General features: G+C 38.0%; 1 protein-coding gene across 2 annotated transcripts in view; it reads right to left on the reverse strand.

Annotated features, from left to right (window-relative positions):
* Positions 1-19,672, reverse strand: part of GCC2 (GRIP and coiled-coil domain containing 2) — a 31,755-nt gene extending 12,083 nt beyond the window's left edge. The window contains exons 1-16 of one of the 2 annotated variants that reach the window (XM_041468465.1): positions 19,557-19,672; positions 16,511-16,573; positions 15,769-15,853; positions 14,627-14,694; positions 13,369-13,473; positions 10,080-12,551; positions 9,343-9,412; positions 8,524-8,624; positions 8,346-8,444; positions 6,679-6,798; positions 5,107-5,271; positions 4,623-4,727; positions 3,906-4,068; positions 3,248-3,348; positions 3,063-3,140; positions 2,240-2,377 (exon numbers count right to left, since the gene is read on the reverse strand). In XM_041468465.1, coding sequence (XP_041324399.1) covers positions 2,240-2,377; positions 3,063-3,140; positions 3,248-3,348; positions 3,906-4,068; positions 4,623-4,727; positions 5,107-5,271; positions 6,679-6,798; positions 8,346-8,444; positions 8,524-8,624; positions 9,343-9,412; positions 10,080-12,551; positions 13,369-13,473; positions 14,627-14,694; positions 15,769-15,853; positions 16,511-16,573; positions 19,557-19,658 — 4,035 coding nt within the window. In that variant the 5' untranslated portion in view covers positions 19,659-19,672. The remainder of the gene's footprint in view (positions 1-2,239; positions 2,378-3,062; positions 3,141-3,247; positions 3,349-3,905; positions 4,069-4,622; positions 4,728-5,106; positions 5,272-6,678; positions 6,799-8,345; positions 8,445-8,523; positions 8,625-9,342; positions 9,413-10,079; positions 12,552-13,368; positions 13,474-14,626; positions 14,695-15,768; positions 15,854-16,510; positions 16,574-19,556) is intronic. The other variant, XM_041468466.1, reaches the window with a different exon arrangement.
* Positions 19,673-20,821: the final 1,149 nt, after the last annotated feature.

Below are 20,821 nucleotides of genomic sequence, written 5' to 3' on the forward strand. Positions count from 1 at the left end.
GAAAGAATACTTGAAAATTCAAAAAATGCATTCAACTGATTCATAAGCCAGGGGATCTGTGACACAGCTTTAAATGAAAGCAAAGGTGACAGAAAATACAAGAGGCATAATTCTGTTTCTCTCCAACACTACAAGGGCGACAAAAATTCTAACGTGCCATAAAGTTATGCATAAATCTGAGTTATGTAGCTCTCAAATTCAGATGTAACAGATGCTTGTTCAGCCTATCACACAGAAAAGAAACCTGTAAGTTATACTGTTGCTCCCTTATTTCTCTATAATGAAATGCATCTTACACTGAAAAAAAATTAAAACCACCTGCTGCATTTCCTTCTTTAAAATAGATAATTAAAACAGTGACCAGCATAACAATGTTTCTTTAGATTTTAACTAAGTATCACATAATGCGAAACCTGAGACACTGATTTTCAACATACCAGTATTAAAGAAAAGAAAGAATACTTGAAAATTCAAAAAATGCATTCAACTGATTCATAAGCCAGGGGATCTGTGACACAGCTTTAAATGAAAGCAAAGGTGACAGAAAATACAAGAGGCATAATTCTGTTTCTCTCCAACGCTACAAGGGCGACAAAAATTCTAACATGCCATAAAGTTATGCATAATTCTGAGTTGAGTCAGTCTTGCAATGGTATTACATAGCACCAGATATAATATTCTAGTTGACTGTAAAGGTGTTTGGTCTGTCTTTTCTCCTAAATTCAGCTGTTGCCTGAGTTTCTGTGGACATATAGAAAACTGCCTCACATCACAGTAGCTTCATCCTTGACTGTACACTATACAGCAAAGATTACTGCCACCCTTCCAGTACTGACACTGCATATTCCTCTTAAAAAAAAAAAAAAAACAAACCAAAAACAAAACAGCACTGACTCAGGTTTTCTTTCTTTCTTTCTTGGATCTTAGGACTAGGTCATGGATTCATTAGTCACTTGCATTTACAAGTAACTAAAATGTTCTCACCTCCAAGAGGAGGATTTTGGAAACCTTCCCTTCAGCTGAACTGCCTCTGATTAACCACTGGTCCAGATTTTCAGAGTCTGTACATTTTGTAGCCATATTCTTTACGTTAATCCTTTGCTTTTCTTCCTGTCAAACTGTGTGAATATTCCTAAGTCCTCAGGTACACTCCTTTAAATGTCAGCATGATTTCTGTTTTCTACTATCTGCTTTGGTGTCCACATTTCCTTTAGAGGGAATTTTCTTTTGCTAACAACCTTGTAATAGTATCTATTTTCCATATGTAGGGCATCTAAATAGGAAAGCTAATCCTCCAAGAGGTTCAAGCTGTGCCAATATGGAAGATCTACAACCTTGCTGATTTCACAGCATCACAGAGCAAACCACCACAGACAGGTATTGTAAGCACCCAGGTATGAAGAATACATTTGTAAAACCTTGATCCATGTGTACAGGCACAACTAAAGCAAACGTCCTGTGGCAGCAATCACAAAGCTTGTCCATTTCAGTTCAGCTTTTTAAAACGCAGAAGTTCTTTTGAGAGGCTGAATTATTCAGCTGTTGCTTACCTGCAGGATGCACCTACCACCACACCTACCATACAACAGTGGCCATAGAGTAGTGCAGTAATCCCCATAAAGGTGGTTGGAACATAAGAATCCTAATATATTTTGAATCTGTTTGTCTCCAATGCAAACACTGCATTCCAGGACTATCAAACAGGGTTAAATAAGCAAAAAAATCCCAGAAACAATAATAAACTTTAGCAACAGTGTCAGTTTTCCATGCGGTTCAGCTGCCAGTTAAGAAGCTGCTCATATTTCAGCATATTAGAAGGTGCTTGCAAATATATTTTTTCACAGCTTTTTTTTCTTTAAAGTGGTATCTGTGTTAACTGGTTTTATATGAAACAACTTATATTCCTATTTTTTCATTTGTGCTCTTTTCTTTAAAGAATTTTCTTTTCCCTGAGTGTATATTTACTGATATCTTAAATAAATCCTGGCTTCCCACTATCACAGGTTTTTCCCTACTGTAAACAGCAGTATGCAAGTCCAGATGTTTCACCCCAAGTGATACACATCAACCAGGACAGTCTGGCTCGTCCCTTATACCAACACTCAATACTGGGGCAATTTGCAATTCTTGACAGAGAAAAAGAGAAGAGTGAAAAATCAGAAAAATATTTTTGAAGAAGCAAAGAGTGCAAGCAATCTCCCTTCTTAAGCCTCTAAGATTACTTCTTCCACTGGAATACCTGGGCTGCTCGGCACTCTTCTTGCAGGGCTGCAATTTTTTGCTGGCAAGCACTCATTGTACGCTGGTGCTGCTCCGAAGATGTTCGTAGCTGTTCCTGAACTTTATGCTTTTCTGATGTCAGTACAGCCACTTGAATCTGAAAAAGTCAGTTGAAAATTTCACTATCACGACAACTTTTTTTACTTTTCCAAGGGAACATGCCACTGAGAACCTAGGACTCTACTATAGCAATTCCTGCACAGAGCTGGTGAATACAAAATTAAAATCCAACAAAAAGAGAATAAAAAAGTAGACATGGGTTACCATGTAATAATTTTTAAAAAGTGATGCTGTTTAAAGACAGAATTGAAGATATAATTACAATGTTGGGGTAGAAGCATTTAAGAAAGCCAACCTCTCTCTCTTCTCTGCTTCTTTCATTACATTCTAATCCATTTCTATTCTGTATACAGATGGACAACACTTGAGATTTTTGCTGACAATGTTGTGCTCTTCTGTTTTTAAAATGAGCAGCTTCCATTTTTAAAGAAACATTAAAAAATATGTTCCAGTTACAAGCTTCAAACTCCACAGTCCTCTCCTTTGGTGGAAAGGGAGAGGAAAAAGACAGGGTAAATCCACTTAAAGAAAATCGTAGCAAAAAAATATTTTGGGGGGGAAGCAGCAAACAGACAAAACTCATTTAAGAAAAAGAACCAGTAACCTAAAAGTAAAAATAGCATCTCTTTATTCTTCAGCCGATATTCCATGTGCCCAATACAAATCAGACCCTCACTACTTAAATGAGAAAACTTGTACTAACAAAAAGTGAAGTTTCTTGCCTTATAGGCTTCCACTTGCTGTTGACTGGCTTCCAGTTCCCCTTTCAATGATGCCTGCAACATTAGATGGTCATTTTCCTGCAAGATAAAATTACCTGGAGATTAAAAAAAACCCGTCCAAAGTCAGTAACCTAAAAAATCAGCTACCAGCCGCAGAATACGCAGTCATTAGCATATGAACTTACAGCTTGTTTTGAATCAGCCAATTCTTTTTTGGTTTTCACCAGGAGTTGTTTTATCTTGGCATTTCTTTCCTCATCCTGCTGCATAGTTGACTGAAGTGACTCTAATGCAGAGAAAAACAATTATATGCAAAGGAAACTTCCCCTCTTATATTTCCTTAAAAATGCTGGAAAATATTTTTAAAAATTCCAACAGATTCCTTAAGAGCTGCGAACAAGTAGCTTACAGTAACTTTAGTATCCTTTTCCTAAGTTATCACAAAGATCTTAAAATAAGTGAAATGTTTTCAAGATTTGTACTTGAGCCTAGGAAGAAATTGAATTTTTAACCACATGGTAATCAGTAAAGTTTTATGAGTGTGGTATATCTGAATGAAACCCTTGTCAGTCACCAATATTTAGAACTTATTAATAACTTTATCAGGTAACAAACACAGTATGACAGACAGGTAAATTGGCTTTTAAGTGCTGAACACTGGATTAAGTGATTGATAACCTAGTAAAGGTTCCTCTAAGACAAAACTGCTTTCCTAATGCAACTGTTTAGTACTCCCTGCAAAGCTTACCCTCACTTGCTGACTTGAGAAGTTTTTCCTGAATTGTATCTTTTACCACTGCTATAATTATATCATAGTGACTCTTCTATTTATAGTTTACTCACTTATTTCTTCCTGTAGGGTCTCTTGTTTCTGTTTCTGAATCCCTGTTTCTTGCTCAAGATCTTCTATTCTGCTGTCTTTATCAGTAATCTTCTGATTAAGTTCTTTTACTAGCCTTTCATAATCAGCTATTTCCATATCCATCAGTGTACTCTTTTGAGCATCCTGCAAGGCACATAAAATGAAGTTAGAGCCTTGCCTGCTAAGACTTTTGTAATTCTGTAAAAAACTATATTGCCCATCAGACAAAGATTTTGTCTCCATCCATATCCACAAATATCACCCATCCACTGGGTTTCCATATCCTCTGTAAATAATCTGTTTTCAAACAAGAATCAAAAGCTTTGAAAAATCTGTTGCTAGTTTTATCAGTAGGTATTTTGTATGTATTAGTTTTCGTCATCTTCAGTCCTTACAACCAAGGCAATTTCTTAACAGTGCACTATTCATGTACTCCAGACATCTGAATTCTACTCCTATTTCTACTCATGAAAGGCCACATAACCCAAGCTAAACAAACAAACAAACAAAAAATAAACCAAAACCAATTCCAAAACTACATTCAGCTCTCCAAGCACACAACCAGGGGCAAAAGCCCTCACATTCTCCCTTTTGCAACCTCCAGCTTTAAAATCCTCAGAACAGAAAGGGAGTCATTCAACACAGTCCGATGGGCCATTTGGTAGTCCATTAAGCACTAACATGGATAGTAACTCTACCTTTCTGGCCAGCTCTAGTTCTTGCATAGTTTTCTGCAGATGTTTCTTTTCCTTCTGAAGTTGCATCTGAAGCTCCTCCATTTCTCGGAGAGCACCACTATGTTCCTGAAATTTAAGTAGTTGTCAATTATGCAGTCCAACTTCAAAATAGATGCAAACATCTTTTTATACTTAGACACACACACACACAAACTTGTGTTGTACAAAGGTAGCTGATTCCTTTCTTAAGAAATCACTGTGAACCAGAGAAAAACCAATAATACTATGAAGTGGTTTCCACATTCTATATACCTACCCCTAACCTGAACTGACAGCCTTGCAAAGTTCTTTCAATAAACAGACCAAATTTTCAAAAAAAAGTCAAGTAACATAGAGGGAAAGTTCAGAACCTGGTCTATACAAACACAGTTTACAAAGGTCTAACAGAAATCACATCCATTGAAAGTAATGCTTCAGCCCATTTACCATCATTATGAAGTACTACCTTTGTTTTCTGCTCTCTTAGAAACTTTTCAGCTTCTAGTTCTTTGTCAGCCTTTGCTTTGGCTCTTTGTATCTCCAGTATCTGAGTTTCCAGCAGCTTAGCATTATTTTGCACTGTTTCAACACGAGCCAGGAGGTCTTCATTAGCAGAGCGTAACTGATCATGCTGAAATTAGCACAGTGGAATGATAAAAACATAAGCTAAATTTATGTGCAATGATAACAGATAAAATATTTTCTGTATTTAAAAAAAACTTACCCAACTGATTTCTATCAAAATCCCTTACAAACAACACTCCTACAGATGAGTCTTGTCCAGCTTAATTCTTTCAAACCACATTAATAAACAGGTGAAATTAAAGCCATTAGCACATTTTGGTTATTTTGTTCAGTTAATTTGCCCAGCTTTCTGTAAAATGGCAAGAATCAAAAGAAATCTGAAAAAAATACCCAAAAACGTATGCTTTCTGCATTATCACCTTCTCCTTGCAACAATACAGTATTTCAATATCTACTGCCACACTTCAAATACAGCTGCTGTATTTATAAACAAATGATCATACTATTAACTCCTAAGAAAGGCTGAACTGCAAACTTTGACTGCCACCAAGTCTTGCACCAGTACACAATAAGAACTCTACTGCATCAGAAATATTTTTGCAATGACTTCGACAGATTTCATTTTGACATTTTCAATGATGTATCCTGGTCTTTATTTTGCCTATTAAGAATGAAGTGTAAGTGAAAGATATCAACTACTTAAACAGTGTTTTATTTACAAATTCTTTGAAACAAACTTGAAAAATGCAAAGCCTCCATAATCAGCAGAATATATACTATTATTTCTTATTGCTTTCTATGCTATTTACTACTGGCTTGTGTTTATAAGGAAACAGTGGCCTAGGTGGATCTCTGGTGTATGGGGCCTGGGAATTTAAATCCTAAATACCAAACCCATTGCAGTTAGCTTTGCAAAGATGTGTCTCACAGCCCCTTAATTACCATTTGAGACTCTTCTGAATGCCACAATAGTACTCTACAATGCATCTTAAAGTCTAATCCTTGTGAAAAATGCAAAATCCATAACTCATTTAGTATATTTAAACACTCTGTTGATTAAACAAAAAAATAAAAACCCCAAAGCCACATTTTTTTTAAGAAATAGAAGAAAAAATGTCTCAGTTAAAGGTTACTGCACTTCATAAGAAGTGTAGGTGTGCAGTCAGAAAAACAGTGCAAGTTTGATACTTGCAGCAAAGCTGTAGATCCACAATCAAGCCACAGATGATTTGCTCTTTTCTGTGAGTTGACCTGGGATAAATTAAACTCTTTCTATTGACAAAGTCAGACATTCTAGATATATTTATCTTTGTCATAAATATAAGGTATGCCCAGCTAAGGTATCAGATGTTGAAAAGGAACAAACAAACCACTCTGAATTTCAAGTTACTATTTAAAACACACTTAGGTTATGAAACTATAGTAACAATGACATGATTAGGACTTACACTCAACAGGCAGAATTAATTTTTATGGTACTTATCAATAGATCAGACCCACATCCAGAACTGACCTGCTCGGATGACACCTGTAGCTGTCTTGTGAGGTCCTCTACCTGACGTTCAAGATTATTTGCTCTGCCTTTTTCAGAATCCAGCTGCTCTCCTTGCTTGTCGTATTCCATCAAAAGATTCTTAACACATACAAACGCAAAGGTATAATTTTTTACAAGACGTATTGCATAAGCACATTCTATATCTCTGAGGTGTGCTTACCCAGTATTTCACTACATGAGTTGTCTTACTGCAACATCAGAAATATCAGAATGAAATTAAAGCTATCATTCCATTACAGGCTCTGGGAGAAAACCCTTTCAGTTCATGACATCTAAAATAATTCAGGTTGGAAGATAGCTCAGCAGGTGTCACCCTCCTGCTTAAAACAGGGTCAGCAGTGAGATGAGACCAGGTTGCTCAGAGCTTTGCCCAATCATGTCTTTCCAAGGACGTGCCTCCAAAAATGGAGATGGCTACTCCACTAAGCAACATATTCCAAAGCTTGACCATTCTCATAGCATAAAAATGTTTGTTCATGTATCCAGTTGGAATCTTTCCCTTCAATTGAGGACTACTGTCTTATCTTGCACCACCATTCATAACCTGACTGTTTTCGTAATGTCTCTGTAGGTACTGGAAGACTCCTATCAGGTTCCTTTGAAGTTTTCTGCAGGCTGAGCAGCTTCTCATCACTTATTCCAGTCCCCTGACCAACCTGTCATCTCTCTACTGAAATCACTTCCAGTTATCAATGTCTTTCTTGTATTTGGGGGGAGAAGGAGGAACAAGAGTTGATGTTAATACTCTCAATGATGTCACAGAATCATTTAGATGGGAAATGACCTTTAGGATCATAGAATCCAACTGTAAACCCAGCACTGCCAAATCCACCACTAACATATGTCCTTAAGTGCTGTGTTTACCTCATATAGTTGTATACTAAGTGCTTGCTTATTGTATTTTAAATACCACCAGGGATGGTGATCCCATTGCTTCTCTGTTCTAATGCTCAGGCATCCTTCTTGTAAAGAAATTGTTCCTAATATCCAATCTAAACCATTTCTCTCTGTCCTATCTTGTTGCTTGAGAGAAAAGACTGATCCCCACCTGACTACACCCTCTTTTCAGGTGTTTGGAGAGAGCAATAAGCTTCCCCTGAGCCTGCTGTTCTCCACACTACCTAACCTCAGTTCCCTCAGCTTCTCCTCCTAAGTTTTATAGGGAACAGCTTTCTCTTGGGGAAGCAACGCTGACTAGTCACCTGTTTCTGCTCCATGTGCCCAGAGATGTGCTCCAAGAAGACTTGCTCCCAGGAAATCACAAGTTTGTCTTTATCATTTAAGGATTTTCAAACTGATCTTTGATTTTATGAACTTTTCAGAATTCACAGGGATTTATGTTTTGTCTAGCAACACATTGCTTGGTATGTATGATGCTAGATTCAAAAGGGTTAAAAATAGCATTCCAGTAGAAAGGAAGTGTCTCATTTTCTTCTGACAGCAGCTGCATGGTTCCCTGAAGAGAACCTTACATTTCTTGATTCTGGTATTCAACTGCACTGACACAATTTCTTTTGCCAAACATAATTGTGCAAGTAAATAGCACTGTATATCCAGGCTAGGCTTAAAACCCAAAGTATTTTCTGACAGTTTACTGTCTTTTGTGAATACAGCACTATTCTTACCTTATAGCTTTCAGCTCCTTGAATTACATCTTTCATTGAAGCAGACAACTGATCTTTTTCTGATCGAACCAAGTCCAACTCTTCCTTCAGAGTCTGCATCTTATTAAAAAGAAGTGTGTGCAATTAAAACAAAGCCCCCATGCAAAATCTTCTTCATATTAGGAATTAGTCAGGGTACCTCTTTTCGGCTGGCATCTAATTCTTTCTTTGCTTTCACAGCAACCACTTTAATTTTATTTAGCTTCTCTCCTTTTTCAGCAGATTCTTTTTCGAGCATCCCTAAAAGAAATACATAAGAAAGTTAAAAATTATACCTTTCCATTTCTTCCCATGAAATGAAATTAAATGAAATTCAATTAGAACACAAACATCAGCATGACTTTAAAACCAAACAAAATATAAAGCAGGGGGAGATGTTCAAGTGTTTCATACAGTCAAGCATTTAATTTGAAGCTAAAACATCCAGACATACAGAGAACTTAGGAGCAATCTTTCCCTGGACAATCTTCCCCTGTTTCAGAAGCTTCCATCACAGTTAAGAGCAATATTCCTGTCTACTTCTACATAAATTTAACAACTCAGAAGCATTTTCCTCCTCTTGTGTTGGGATAACTGCAATAAAGCAACAGTAGTTTTGGCAGCGTTGCTTCCCTTTCCTTCTGGTAGCCTCAGGGATTCTCAGTGATACATTTCCCACATTAAAAAATAAAGATTAAATCCACTACACTGTTTATAGACAGATATACAGAGGAACAAAAAGCCTTAAAAAGTACCAAATCATATTCAACTTAAAATTGCTAACATTTTAAATTCCCAAAATTGCTAGCATTTTTAATTCCCAAATTCCATGGAAGGAATACTGTAGGAAGATGCATTAATATCCACTTCCCCATCTGCCTTGATTTGTGAAAATACAGGGCAATCATGCAAAGAAAGAAAAGGTAACAATCCAAAGAAGCCAGACCATTTATATAAAAGAATAAAGTGAGAAAGATACCAATTTTTTCTTGAAGCTCTGCCACTGAAGACTGTTGATCAGTTTTCTCAGTCATTGTTTCCATTAAATTCTGTATTATAAACAAAGATAAAAGAAGTATTACAAACATTTCTTTGTGGTACCTGTTTTGTCCCTAACAAGACACCAAAGTTTCAGCTACAGCTAAAACTATGTTCTTACAACCAGGAAAGCCTTTATGAACAAATTTGTACCAGCTTGATGAAAGTACAGTTATGCTGAAAGCAGACAATTCCAATCTTTTAAGAACTGCTTTCCATCCTGTCCAAGGATAAAAAAGGGGAGCTGCCCTCATTCTGCAGCTGTCAGCTTTACAAAACTAGCAATTCCCAAGACCTGAAGCTAATGCAGATCAAGAAGTTTTGTTTGAGATGGAACCACAGAAAGTTAGAGGTGAAAGATTATGAGGTTAGGTAGTCCATCTAGTCAATTTATTGCTTCAAGGGATATTGATAGGAATGAAGGTTCAGCTACAAGCAACTTTTGTCAAAAAAGCATTATGATTGGTTTTTTCCCATTCTTTTTTTCCTGGGGGAAAGAAGGGAATTCTGAGGTGCTAGAAAACTCAGAAATATGTGCTTTCTAGAAGGGAGACTCACTTTCAGGCCAAGGGAAAAAAAAAAGAAAAAATAGAAAAGAGAGAATTGAAAGTATTTTTTGAACCTTAATTCTGAAGACTTTAGAGGTTTAGTCTTTATACTTCAATAACAAAATATAACCTTTAGAGAACTCAGTTCGTCTTTCACATTTCTAAGCTCAGTTTCCTTTTGTTCCAGAATGAAATTTAAGTCGTCTTGTTTTTCAGATCCTTTTTGCTGTTCTTGTATTTGACTTTCATAAAGAGCAAGTTTTTGACTCATCTCTTCAGTATTAGCTAAAAGATCTTGATTTTCAATCCTTGTTTTTTCACTGGCATTTTTCAACTCCTGGATATCACGTTGAAGCGCTTCTTTTTCAGACAACACTCCTTCCAGTTCTTCTCTCAAGAGATTCTTTTCTTGTTCAAAATCCTGAATCAAGGATCTATGTTCTCTATGTTGAGCTGAATTTTCTTCCTCCAATCTCTCAACTTCTTGCTGCAACCTAATTACTTCCTCCTCCTTTTGTTGAGCAAGGGACTGCTCTTCTTTAATTTTTGACAAGCATTCATCTGCAATTTTTAACAAGTTAAGAGAATCATGTTCTTCATTAGAATCTGAAATGCTGAATCCCACTTGCTCAAGTAGGTGGTACAACTGAGTTCTTACAAGGGATGTGTGCACTTGTTCATTTTCAAGTAATGTTGATATATGGTCTTTTTCTGCAGTCATCATTTGTAGTTTCTTTTCTAAGTTTTCAGACTGCTCTTTCAATACTGAACAACTATCCTTTTCAGATGTAGTCTTTCCCAGCTCTTCACTTAATTCACATTTTTCCTGAATGAGTTTCTTATTTTCCTCATGGAGAGTGTGCACTTCAGATGAAAGCTGTTCTTTATCACGCACCAGAGATTCAATCTGTTTTTCTAATTGCTCTAGCATTTGAGCATTTTCACCCTTAGAAATTAAAGCTTTGTTCAGTCTCTCTGTTAATTCCTCTACCTTTTGCTTCAGGTCATTATTGTGCTGGTTAGCACAATCTACTTCTTGTTGAAGTTCCTGAATTTTAACTTGTTTTTGTTTGCATGTTTCCTGAAGGGTTTCTCTCTCTTCACCCAAGCATTTTATATCATTTAAAACATCCCTGTTTTGATCAGTAAGAGCAGTGATCTTCTCTTCCAGTTTTTTTACAGTAATCTCTTTTTGGTCAAGAGAGCTTGTCATTGCACTATTGTCCTCCTGAAGACTAATGACTTTACATTTAAGTTCTTCTGTCTCTAACTGATACGATGACAATTTTTCTACTTTTTCCTGGAGGCGATTTACATTTTCAAGAAGAGCATCCCTTTCATTGAAAGCAGCTCGGAGTTTCTGTTGCAGTTGACTGACATCAGAAGCTTGCTGTTGTTTCATTGATTCAAACTCCTGGCTGATCTTTCCAGCAGATTCACCTAGCTCAGCCTGCAGAGTTTCCATTGTTTCTCTTAGGCCGTTGTAATTGGACACTGCTTCTTCTTTCTCCTGAGTTACCTTTTCAAGTTGTTCTCTAAGTTCCTGCATTTCAAAAACTAATGCCATCTGTTCTTTTTCAGAACCAGATAATAAAGTTTCATTTAGTTCAGAAATTTCTCTCTGGTGCTGTTCTTTCAGAGTCTGAATCTCTAATTTGTGCTCTTTTGCAGCAGTTTCATAGTGCTGTCCTGCTGCTTGAAGCTCCAATTTTAGTTTTTCAATTACACAGCAGTAATCTTCTTTAGTAAGCTGCAATTCATTTATCTTAAAATCCAAGTCTTCCCTCTCATGAAAGTACTCATCCTTCATACGATGGATTTCCTCTTCCAGTTTTATCTTGACATTGCTCATATAAGTTAACTCCTCTTTTAATATACTATGTTGGGACTGGAGTTCTTCTAAACTATGCTCCAGGTACCTAACTTTTTCCTCCATTTTTGCTTTTATACAAGGTTCTTCTTGTCTATCTGCAACATCTATCTTGTTTTCTAAATTTTTATGTAAGACTTCTCTCAGCTGCTCCAAGTCATATTCACGCTGGTCAGCCTGAGCATGCATTTCATCCTTGGCATTTTTCTCTGCCAAATTATGCTGCAACTGATTTATTTGATTTTGCTTTTCTTCATTTTCTTTAGATGATATTTCAATCTGATGCATTAGTTCTGACACCTCTTCCTGATGAGCAGTTTTTAATTTTTTAACTTCCTCATTCAGATTTTTTATTTCATTCTGGTAACACTGAGAGTTGCTTTTAATAGTTTCTTGCAGATTTGCCACTTCTTTGTTTTTGTCTTCATTCAAAGCTTCCAACTGCTTTTTAAGACACAAAATTTGCTCCTCATAAGTAGATTTAATTCTTTGGACATCATCTTGTAATCTTTTAACTTCTTTTTGACTATCATTGTAACATTCAACCTGTTCCACCAGCTCCATTTGTTTCTTCACTTGTTCATCTAATTCCATCTTCAGCTTTTTTAAATCCTCATTATGCTTGCATTGTGCATTTGCTAATTCACTCTTCAGAACTTTTATTTCTTCCAGAGAGTCAGTTCTTGATTGTTCCAGTTGCTTCTGCAATTCTTCTGTTTTAGCTACTGCAGCCTAAACAAACAAGCAAATTATTAAATACTGGTAATTTAGCACACAAAATTTCCAAGTGAACTGTTTACAAAAATGAATAAGAAAACATAGCAGTCCACAGTTTTAAAAACTGCTATAGCTTTAAAATATCTAACTGTATCAGAACAACTCAATTCAGAAGACACTACACAGAGCACAAGAACATTTGCAAAATGAGAAAGGAAAAGAGTTCTAAGTTCTAGATCACGTTTACCAGCATAATTTCACAAAATGGTCACAACAGACTTCAGCTTTAGCAGCTATTCTGATAATGTATTAAAGATTAGATTACTTTTAAAGTATCACATTCAGGTATCTGGAATATAACAATGTCCATCAATTGCAAGCAATTCAGTCTTCACTTTATTATTAATTGAGATTATTGATATCATATAGGTGCCTTGGCTGACAGGCTCTTTCTTATGACTATCTAAAGGTAAACCTCACATGAATATCTAAAGGTTTACCTTGTAAAGGTAAACTCATGCTCCCATGGAAAGACAGAGCTGATTGATTGATTGATGCCTACGTAGGCTTTTAATGCACAGACTAAATTCTTCATGCAGCTATGGATCTAGACAGCATATATAAGAATTTTTTATTTATTATTATAAACTAGGGGGAAAGAGAAAATATGCTTCAATTTATAAAGCCTTTATATTTTTTTAGATTTTTTTTAAGAGATAGTAAGTGAAGGTAAGTGAAGAAAAAGATTAAAATTAGATGCACAACAAGCAAACCTAGAAAATAAATAAAATTCTGAAATATTTCAGTAATGTTCCGTGGCTCATTTCAGTACCTCTGCTTCTTGCTTTATTTGAACATTTTCTTTTTTCAGAGCTATGCACTGCTGCTGACTTTCAGCTTTTTCCAGAAGCACCACATCCAGCCTTTCTGTGAGAGCCTAATATTAAATGAGAAAGATCACTGAAAGAAGGGTCTCTTAACAATGGAAACAGTGATGTCTGCAAAATGTAGAAACCCACATATAGATTATGACACTTTTCATCAAATAAACACATAAGTCAGCAATTTAAAAATTGCTTTCAGCCCAAATAAAACTGATATGAAACACGGAGATTAAAACAATGATGTTGAGTTCTTTTAAAAATTGTACTTGTGATCAGCTAACTTTTTATTACCAGGTGATGGTGGTGAAGTTCCCTTTCCGTAGAAAAGAAATCTCCATCCAAATTATTCAAAACAATTCTATAACTGAGAAATTCCTCCTCACTACCAATTTTCACCTTTGTATGCTATGACCCTTATCTTGAGAAAAACAAATCCTAAACGTATTTCTTGTGACATGCAATTTGAATTATGTGTTTCTAATCTCATCAAATTATTGTCTCAGAACTTTTCTAAATGGCTAAAGTCTTTGTGCAATGGTCACTCCAAAATAAACAAAAGCTGGTCTAACCTGCCAAACAAGGAAAAGTCTTGCTGGGGATATTCACAGAGTCACAGAGAATAGTTTGGGTGGGTGGGGACCTTTAAAGGCCACCTAGTCTAACCCCCCTGCAGTGAGCAGGGACATCTTCAACTCTATCAGGTAGCTCAGAACCCCCATTCAACCTCATCTTCAATATTTCTGTTGTGGGGGGGAAATCTGCCACCTCTGTGAGCAACCTTTTCCAATGTTTCACTGCCCTCTATATAAAAAAAAAAAAAAATCTTCGTTATATCTGATCTAAATCAACCCTCTTTTTGTTTAAAACTCCATTATCCCTTGTTCTATTGCAACAGCCCTGCTGAAAAGTTTGTCCACATCTTATAAGCTCCCTTCAAGTACTGAAGTGCTGTGGTAAGCTCTGCCTGGAATGTGTACTACTTTGTACTATTCCTCACAGAACCAAGACCGTTTCTGGCAAGTGGAGTAAGGATGTGAGGGGAGAACGAAAAAATATGGTTTTAGGAAGTGTCTTGGACTCCTGCAGATTGATTCCATTCAATTTGAATAATGGCTTTCAAGCTATTAATTTTTTACCAAATTATTTCTGTGGATTTGTTTCAGCTAACTATACATAATACAGTAGAAACCAATTACATATTCCTACCTGAATAATATCATCAGCTCCTGCAGTAGCTGCTTTAGATCTGAGTTCTTCAATTTCTTTCTCCAGCTCTTAAAATGTAAAGAAATGTTACAGTATTAATTGATGCTGCATCACAGTAGCAAATTTTAGTAAATCCTGCGCCTGACAACACTTCTATTCAAATCAGAGAAGGCTTTTAGTTCACCAATTTTTGTTTGTTACTGAGTGATAGACAGGACTTACAGAAAGAGAACAAATATTCAGTACTACTTTTCCAGTCCTGACACTGAGCATGGTTTCCTGAGGAAGCAAAACTTCCTGGCTTGGATAGAGGGACAACAGATAGAAATTCTTCTGAAGATCATCCATCTTACCTTCTATTTAATGGTCAATTTAAATCAGAGGAAAGATACTCGGTTTCTACTGTTTCTCTAAAAATAGGCAGCAAGCAGAAGAACAAGATCTTATGAATAACCACACTGAGGAAAAGCCTGGTACAGCCCATTTCTGTATCCTTATTGTTTCAGAGGGCAGCTACCAGCAGTCGGCATAACTGCCATTCCAAACAAGGGGAAATGACACCAGTCCAAGTAGTGGGCCACTGGAGGAAAAGAGACTGCAGAGCGGACAAGGACAGCACATGAGAGCACAGATTTACAGGTACTTTTAGGTGTTAAGCATAAAATTTTGTTTGGTATATTTTACAACTTCTTGTTAAAGCAATAAATGATCAAATATAAAGTAGCAATCTATCTTACAGAAGTCACTGCACTCTACAACAAACAATACTCTATTAATTATGCAAACCCCCCCAGACATTCCTCCTCCCATTTGCTTCCTGAAAAGCAACCTCCACCAATATGGGGAAGAGACAATGACAAATCCCACTTCAACTTTTCCAAAAGCTACACTGTTCCATCATGCCATACTCTCAGACCAAAATTAATTTAATACCTGACAAAAGCAATGCTTCTTTTCTTCTCTTTCTTAATCAAATTACTTCGGTCCTTATCCTCCCACCATAAATAGCAAAATTGAAGAAAAATAAAATCTAGTATTTTTGCTTAGAATTTAAATCTACCTATCAAAACCACACAGTGATATTTGAAAAGGTCAGGCAGTGCCACGCATTAAGGCAGAAATTGCACTTTCCAGTAAGATACCTGCACATCTTGACTTCGCTTTCTGTATAAGCATCATTTGCTTTTTTGCAAACTTGATGAGGTCTTCTTTGGGCAATGTGTCCAGCTGTAAAGAAAGTATGTATCAGAGAAACCAGTTTCCTCTAACCCAGAGGGAAACAGAAACAAGGCATTTTAGCATCTGACTTCCAAAAAGCTGAATTTTAGGACAAGTAACTCTTACCACACATTTGCAAGAAGTGTAACATTTCAAAGAAGAATAACAGTCCAAGTTACTGATGTTCTGTTATCCAATTCTGTTATTTCAATTACAGTAACAGAAACTACTCCTCATTCTGTACTTTTCTGAAACAATTCTGAAGCACACAATTGGGCAGCATTGGTTAGGAAATCTCAGGAAGGATTACAATTCAGTAATACAATTTGAACAATATTCTGAAAATAGCATACTGACCTAACATTATCATTGTTTAAATTTACTTCAAATGTATGTAAAGATGTCTGTGTCCATTATGAAACAGACTGCTGCCAAAACTGGATGCTATTAATAATTTATCAAATATAACAGGAAGTGAACATACCAAAAAGAGATATTTTTTTCCCTCATGGTTTCCAAAGCACTTTATCTTAATGTTTATAAGTTAATTTTTCCTGCCTAGAAGAAATGTTAAAAATATCTTTGTCTTCCTATTAGTCACAGCTTGCATGCTAAGCCTTGCAACTACTGCTATCCAAATAAATTAGGTTTGTGAGGACTGATTACCTTTGATTTGCCTGATCCTGGTGGGCCAGAAGACGCCACCATCTCCTGCCCAGCATCTTGAACCTACAACAAAGTACAAAATAAAGTACAAGCTGCAGTAGCAGACTTTTCAGTGTAAGACTACCAAAATAACTAACTGAAAGTCTCCAAACAGAGAGGAACTGAATATAGCAAAAGCCCAAGAAAAGAAGTAAAACAAAATTTTTAAAACAACATGTATTTGTAGGGTGACTCAGAAACATAGTAGAAAAAGATCTACTATGATTATGAGAACAGCAGAATAGAAAGCTCCCAGTGATCAAACCAGAATGACTTTATGATTCCATTACTGAATGGACATCTAGAGCTGATACGGTATTGTAAATTAATTTTATGTACAAGCAGTTTCAAAAGCATGACTCACTATCCTGTTCTTAAAAGAGTCATTAAAAAAAAAAAGCAAGAACAACAAAAACAAAAAACCCAAACCCAAACCCAAACCAACAAAACACCCCAAAAAACCCCAAACAACAACAACAAAAACAAACAAAAAAAAAAAAAAACCAACCCCAAAAAAACTTGTAGAAGAGCTGTAGTTAAATCAAACCTTGGGAACTTTTGAACCACACAAGCTCCTAATCTTTTTTTGTTTACTGTTTACTTCTTAAACACACTGATTTATCACTACAATTGTTAGCCTATCAAATATATTCCAAAAGATTCGGCAAAGTCAGGGCTCATTCGGACAAATTATAACCCTTCTCTACCTTTTTTTAAACATACTAGCGCCCACTAGGATTGCTGGCCTGACAACCATATCTGAAAAGGCTCTGCAAATTCTGGGCTCTCTGTCCCTAAAATACATGCAAAATGCCTTCTACTGTAAACTCCCACACATCTAATCTGGGAGACTGTTACTTTACAGTTGTTTAGATGGGATATGCTTACGTATAATCAGGAACACAAAGAAATGTACGCAGCCACGATGCTGCGAAGGGAAAGGGAACAGACGCTTCCAATACCTTAGGAATAGAATTTCCAAACCTTCACCTTTACCCTACTTTTTTCTTCATACTATCTATCATATGTGCATGAGTATAAAAGTGAAGAGGTATATATATATATAAATATTTACATTTTTACATATCTAGATGTTTGTGTGTGTGAGTGTGTATGTATACACACCTACACTCACTTTTGTTCTGCTACTCTCTTCATTCTGCCAAAAAAATCAAAACTCTTATAGTAGAAACTAAGGAAGAACCAAACTAGATCTGAACACTGTGAAAATGGACAATCACGAATAATTGAGACAGAACAGGTGATACAGATAAAAAGTATCATCTTTAGAAATATGAGTTCAAGTACAGACCAAGGACAAAGGCAGTTATGTACACATCTATCTATGTACACATATGCTAAGTGTTTGGGGTTTTTTTTAAGATGGAAAAAAGAAACTTAAAAAAAAATGCGCTGTACAGCATTAGGAAAAAAAGCTATAAAGTTTCAGATTTTCTTAGCCTGTAAAACTTTGTCAACATTTACACTCCTAGTATTTTAGCACTTGGACAGCATAATGAATGATAACAAACTGCATGTACTGTTGAGAAAATGATAGCTCACCACTCTCCCTACTACATCAAGGTCAGATGAATTTTTTTCTCACAATACTTTTACTCCTTTAAGCTAATACATACAGAAGCAGAACCACATACTGTGTAAAATGATGCATCCAGTTTTGCTTTTCTGGTAACAGAAACCAGAGGCAGCTCATGTAGAGGGCTTCACCCAGTTGAGTTAGAAGAAAAATGAGGAGGATGAGCTACCGAAAAACCCTGAGCTTTTCATAGATTAGCTGCATCCAAGCAGTGAGCCAGCAGCTACTAAGTATGCTTTTAAGCACAACACAGTCCTGCATGGTTCCTAGTCCACCATTCTGAAATCTGGATGCTTTCATAGTTTACTGAGATATACATATATATGTATATATATGTACACACATACATACATTCTTTTTTTAGATTTTATTTCAAGCCTACTTTACCCGCTACACTAAGGGGTTTCCATGCCACACTTCAAGATGTTCGATGTATTTTAACTGCTATCTATCCCTTACTTTTGCAATAGCTTAACATACTCTTAGAAAGCCCAACCAATGCATAAATTAGCAACCAATTTGCTAATATATATTGCATAAATGCAATATATTAGCCATATTGCTGTGAACTGTGGCAGTAGTGGACATCATGAACAGCAATCTTCTGAGCAGTGTGCAACTATTAGACATCACCAACTCTAAGTGCACCAAGACTCACATAAACCACAATTCGAATTGTGACTGCTTCAAGGAACAATGGCACTGAACCTCTATTAAAAAGTGGCACATGAGCAGCAGAGGAGAGTTAATTTAATGTGTGAACTTAAAATTCCTCAATGCTGCTTTTGGATTTTCCTTGGTGTTCATAAAAGCCTCACTAGACCCAGACACTTCAGTGGTTTTATTTGTTTGCGTTGGTAGGTGTTTCACAGCTGACGTCCTGTTAACACATCGGGTCACCTCAGCGGAGCAGGAACCCTTGCTGGCCCGTGGGTGCTGCCACACGGTAACCACTCGACGTCCTGGCCTCGGGTGTGTCACCCGAGTGTCGCTCTCCTGGAGTTAGCGTTGCCCGCTCTCCCAGCCCATGCCAACAGGGCCATGTCCCCACCTTCTAACAGGAGGGGCACAGAACAAGCCCCTCGTAGCCCGTACCGGCGCTCGCATTTCCGCAGGGCAGAGGCATCGGCAGGGCCCCCTTCCCACCCCCGGCCTCCCTCACTGCTGCGCTACCCTCGGGGGCTGCGAGGCGGCGGCGGCGAAGGGCGCCCAGTGGCCCACGGGCTTCTCCGCCCGTCACCGCGGGAAGGGAAAGGAACCCGCGGAGTGGGAGGGGCTGGTCCGCACCGTCCCCGGTCCCCCGTGCTACATGCCAAGGTCACGCACCGCCCCCTCCGCACCCGCCCCAGCTGCGGTGACCCCCAGGGCTCCGCGGCCCCTCTGCCCAAGCCGCGCCGCCCGCCGCGTTACCTCCATGGCGGGGCCGGCCGGCTGCAGGGGCGGGGAGATCGCGGCGCCACAGCCGCTGCCAGCGCCGCTACATCCTCCCCGAGCCGCTTCCGCCTCCGTCATCCCGGCACGCCGGGCTCGCCGGGCTCGGCCCGTCCGTCACGGAGCGCCGCCCCGGGGAACGGGCGGGGCTGAACCCAAGGCCCGGTGCCTCAGCGGCCGAGCCCGCCTGGGACGAGCCGTGGGCTGGGGAGTGCGTATCGCTGCCGGCCTCGTGTTCTCCGCCTTATAAAAAGGGGAAAGGGGAAGGGATACGGCTGCAGGACGAGTGCACCCCGCTCTTCCCTGTTCCTGAAGGGCTCCTAAGGGCAAAGCAGTGCTGCAGGCGCGTGTCTCGCTGCCACCCTAAGTAAGGAGAGTGTGAGGTGAAGGATGACGTGCTCGGGCAGAAACGTAGCGATTTAAGACCCTGTTTTTAATACCTTGATGGAAACACAAAGTGATGTAAATTACTTATAAATTAAATGCGGCGGATGCCAGTAGGACGGTGCCAGACTTTTCATCACTGCCCAGCGACAGAACAAGGAGTAATGGCCTGAAATAAAACTGCAACAAGTTTCACCCCAGCATGAGGAAGGACTTCTGCCACGTAAGGGTGGCAGAGCACTGGCACAGCTGCCCAGGGGTCTTATGGAGTCTCCCTCTGGAGACATTCAAACCCCACGTGGATGCATTCTTTGGCACCTGCTCTAGGTGACCCTGCCTTGGCAAGAAGGTTGGATGAGTTGATCACCAGAGATCCCTTCCAACCCTAACAATTCTGTGCTTCCATAAATTTAAAACTGGATGTGAAGGACTACCAGAGCAAATAGTAGAACCTAGGTGTTACGGCTTGTAATTACGTGTTCTTAAAGAGACTTTTTATGCCTGTTTGAGTAGGTGTTTGGAAGGAGCAATGCCTACTTTAAAGGGCACACATTTTTCATTGTAACCATGAATGCACTTTGGTAGTGCCTGAATAATTTTTCACATTTCATGATAAGTAATTGATTTTTAATGAAAAGTTGCCTGGGAAAAACAATTTAGGCATATTATTCTGTTTATGGTTCACTGGGAACACTGAATATCACCGAATTAATTATAATGTCATGAGGGGAATATGTATTTTAATAAAAAAGGAGAGTCGTTTGTTGAAATGCTTGTCTTGGAAGAATAATTGCATTTTTCTGAGTCTGCTTACTGTCATTCTTGTAAAATTCAAATGGCAAATAGTGACAAAAAGCAGA

The sequence above is a fragment of the Pyrgilauda ruficollis genome, unplaced genomic scaffold, assembly GCF_017590135.1.
Source record: "Pyrgilauda ruficollis isolate IOZ18807 unplaced genomic scaffold, ASM1759013v1 scaffold22, whole genome shotgun sequence".
Lineage (NCBI taxonomy): Eukaryota > Metazoa > Chordata > Aves > Passeriformes > Passeridae > Pyrgilauda > Pyrgilauda ruficollis.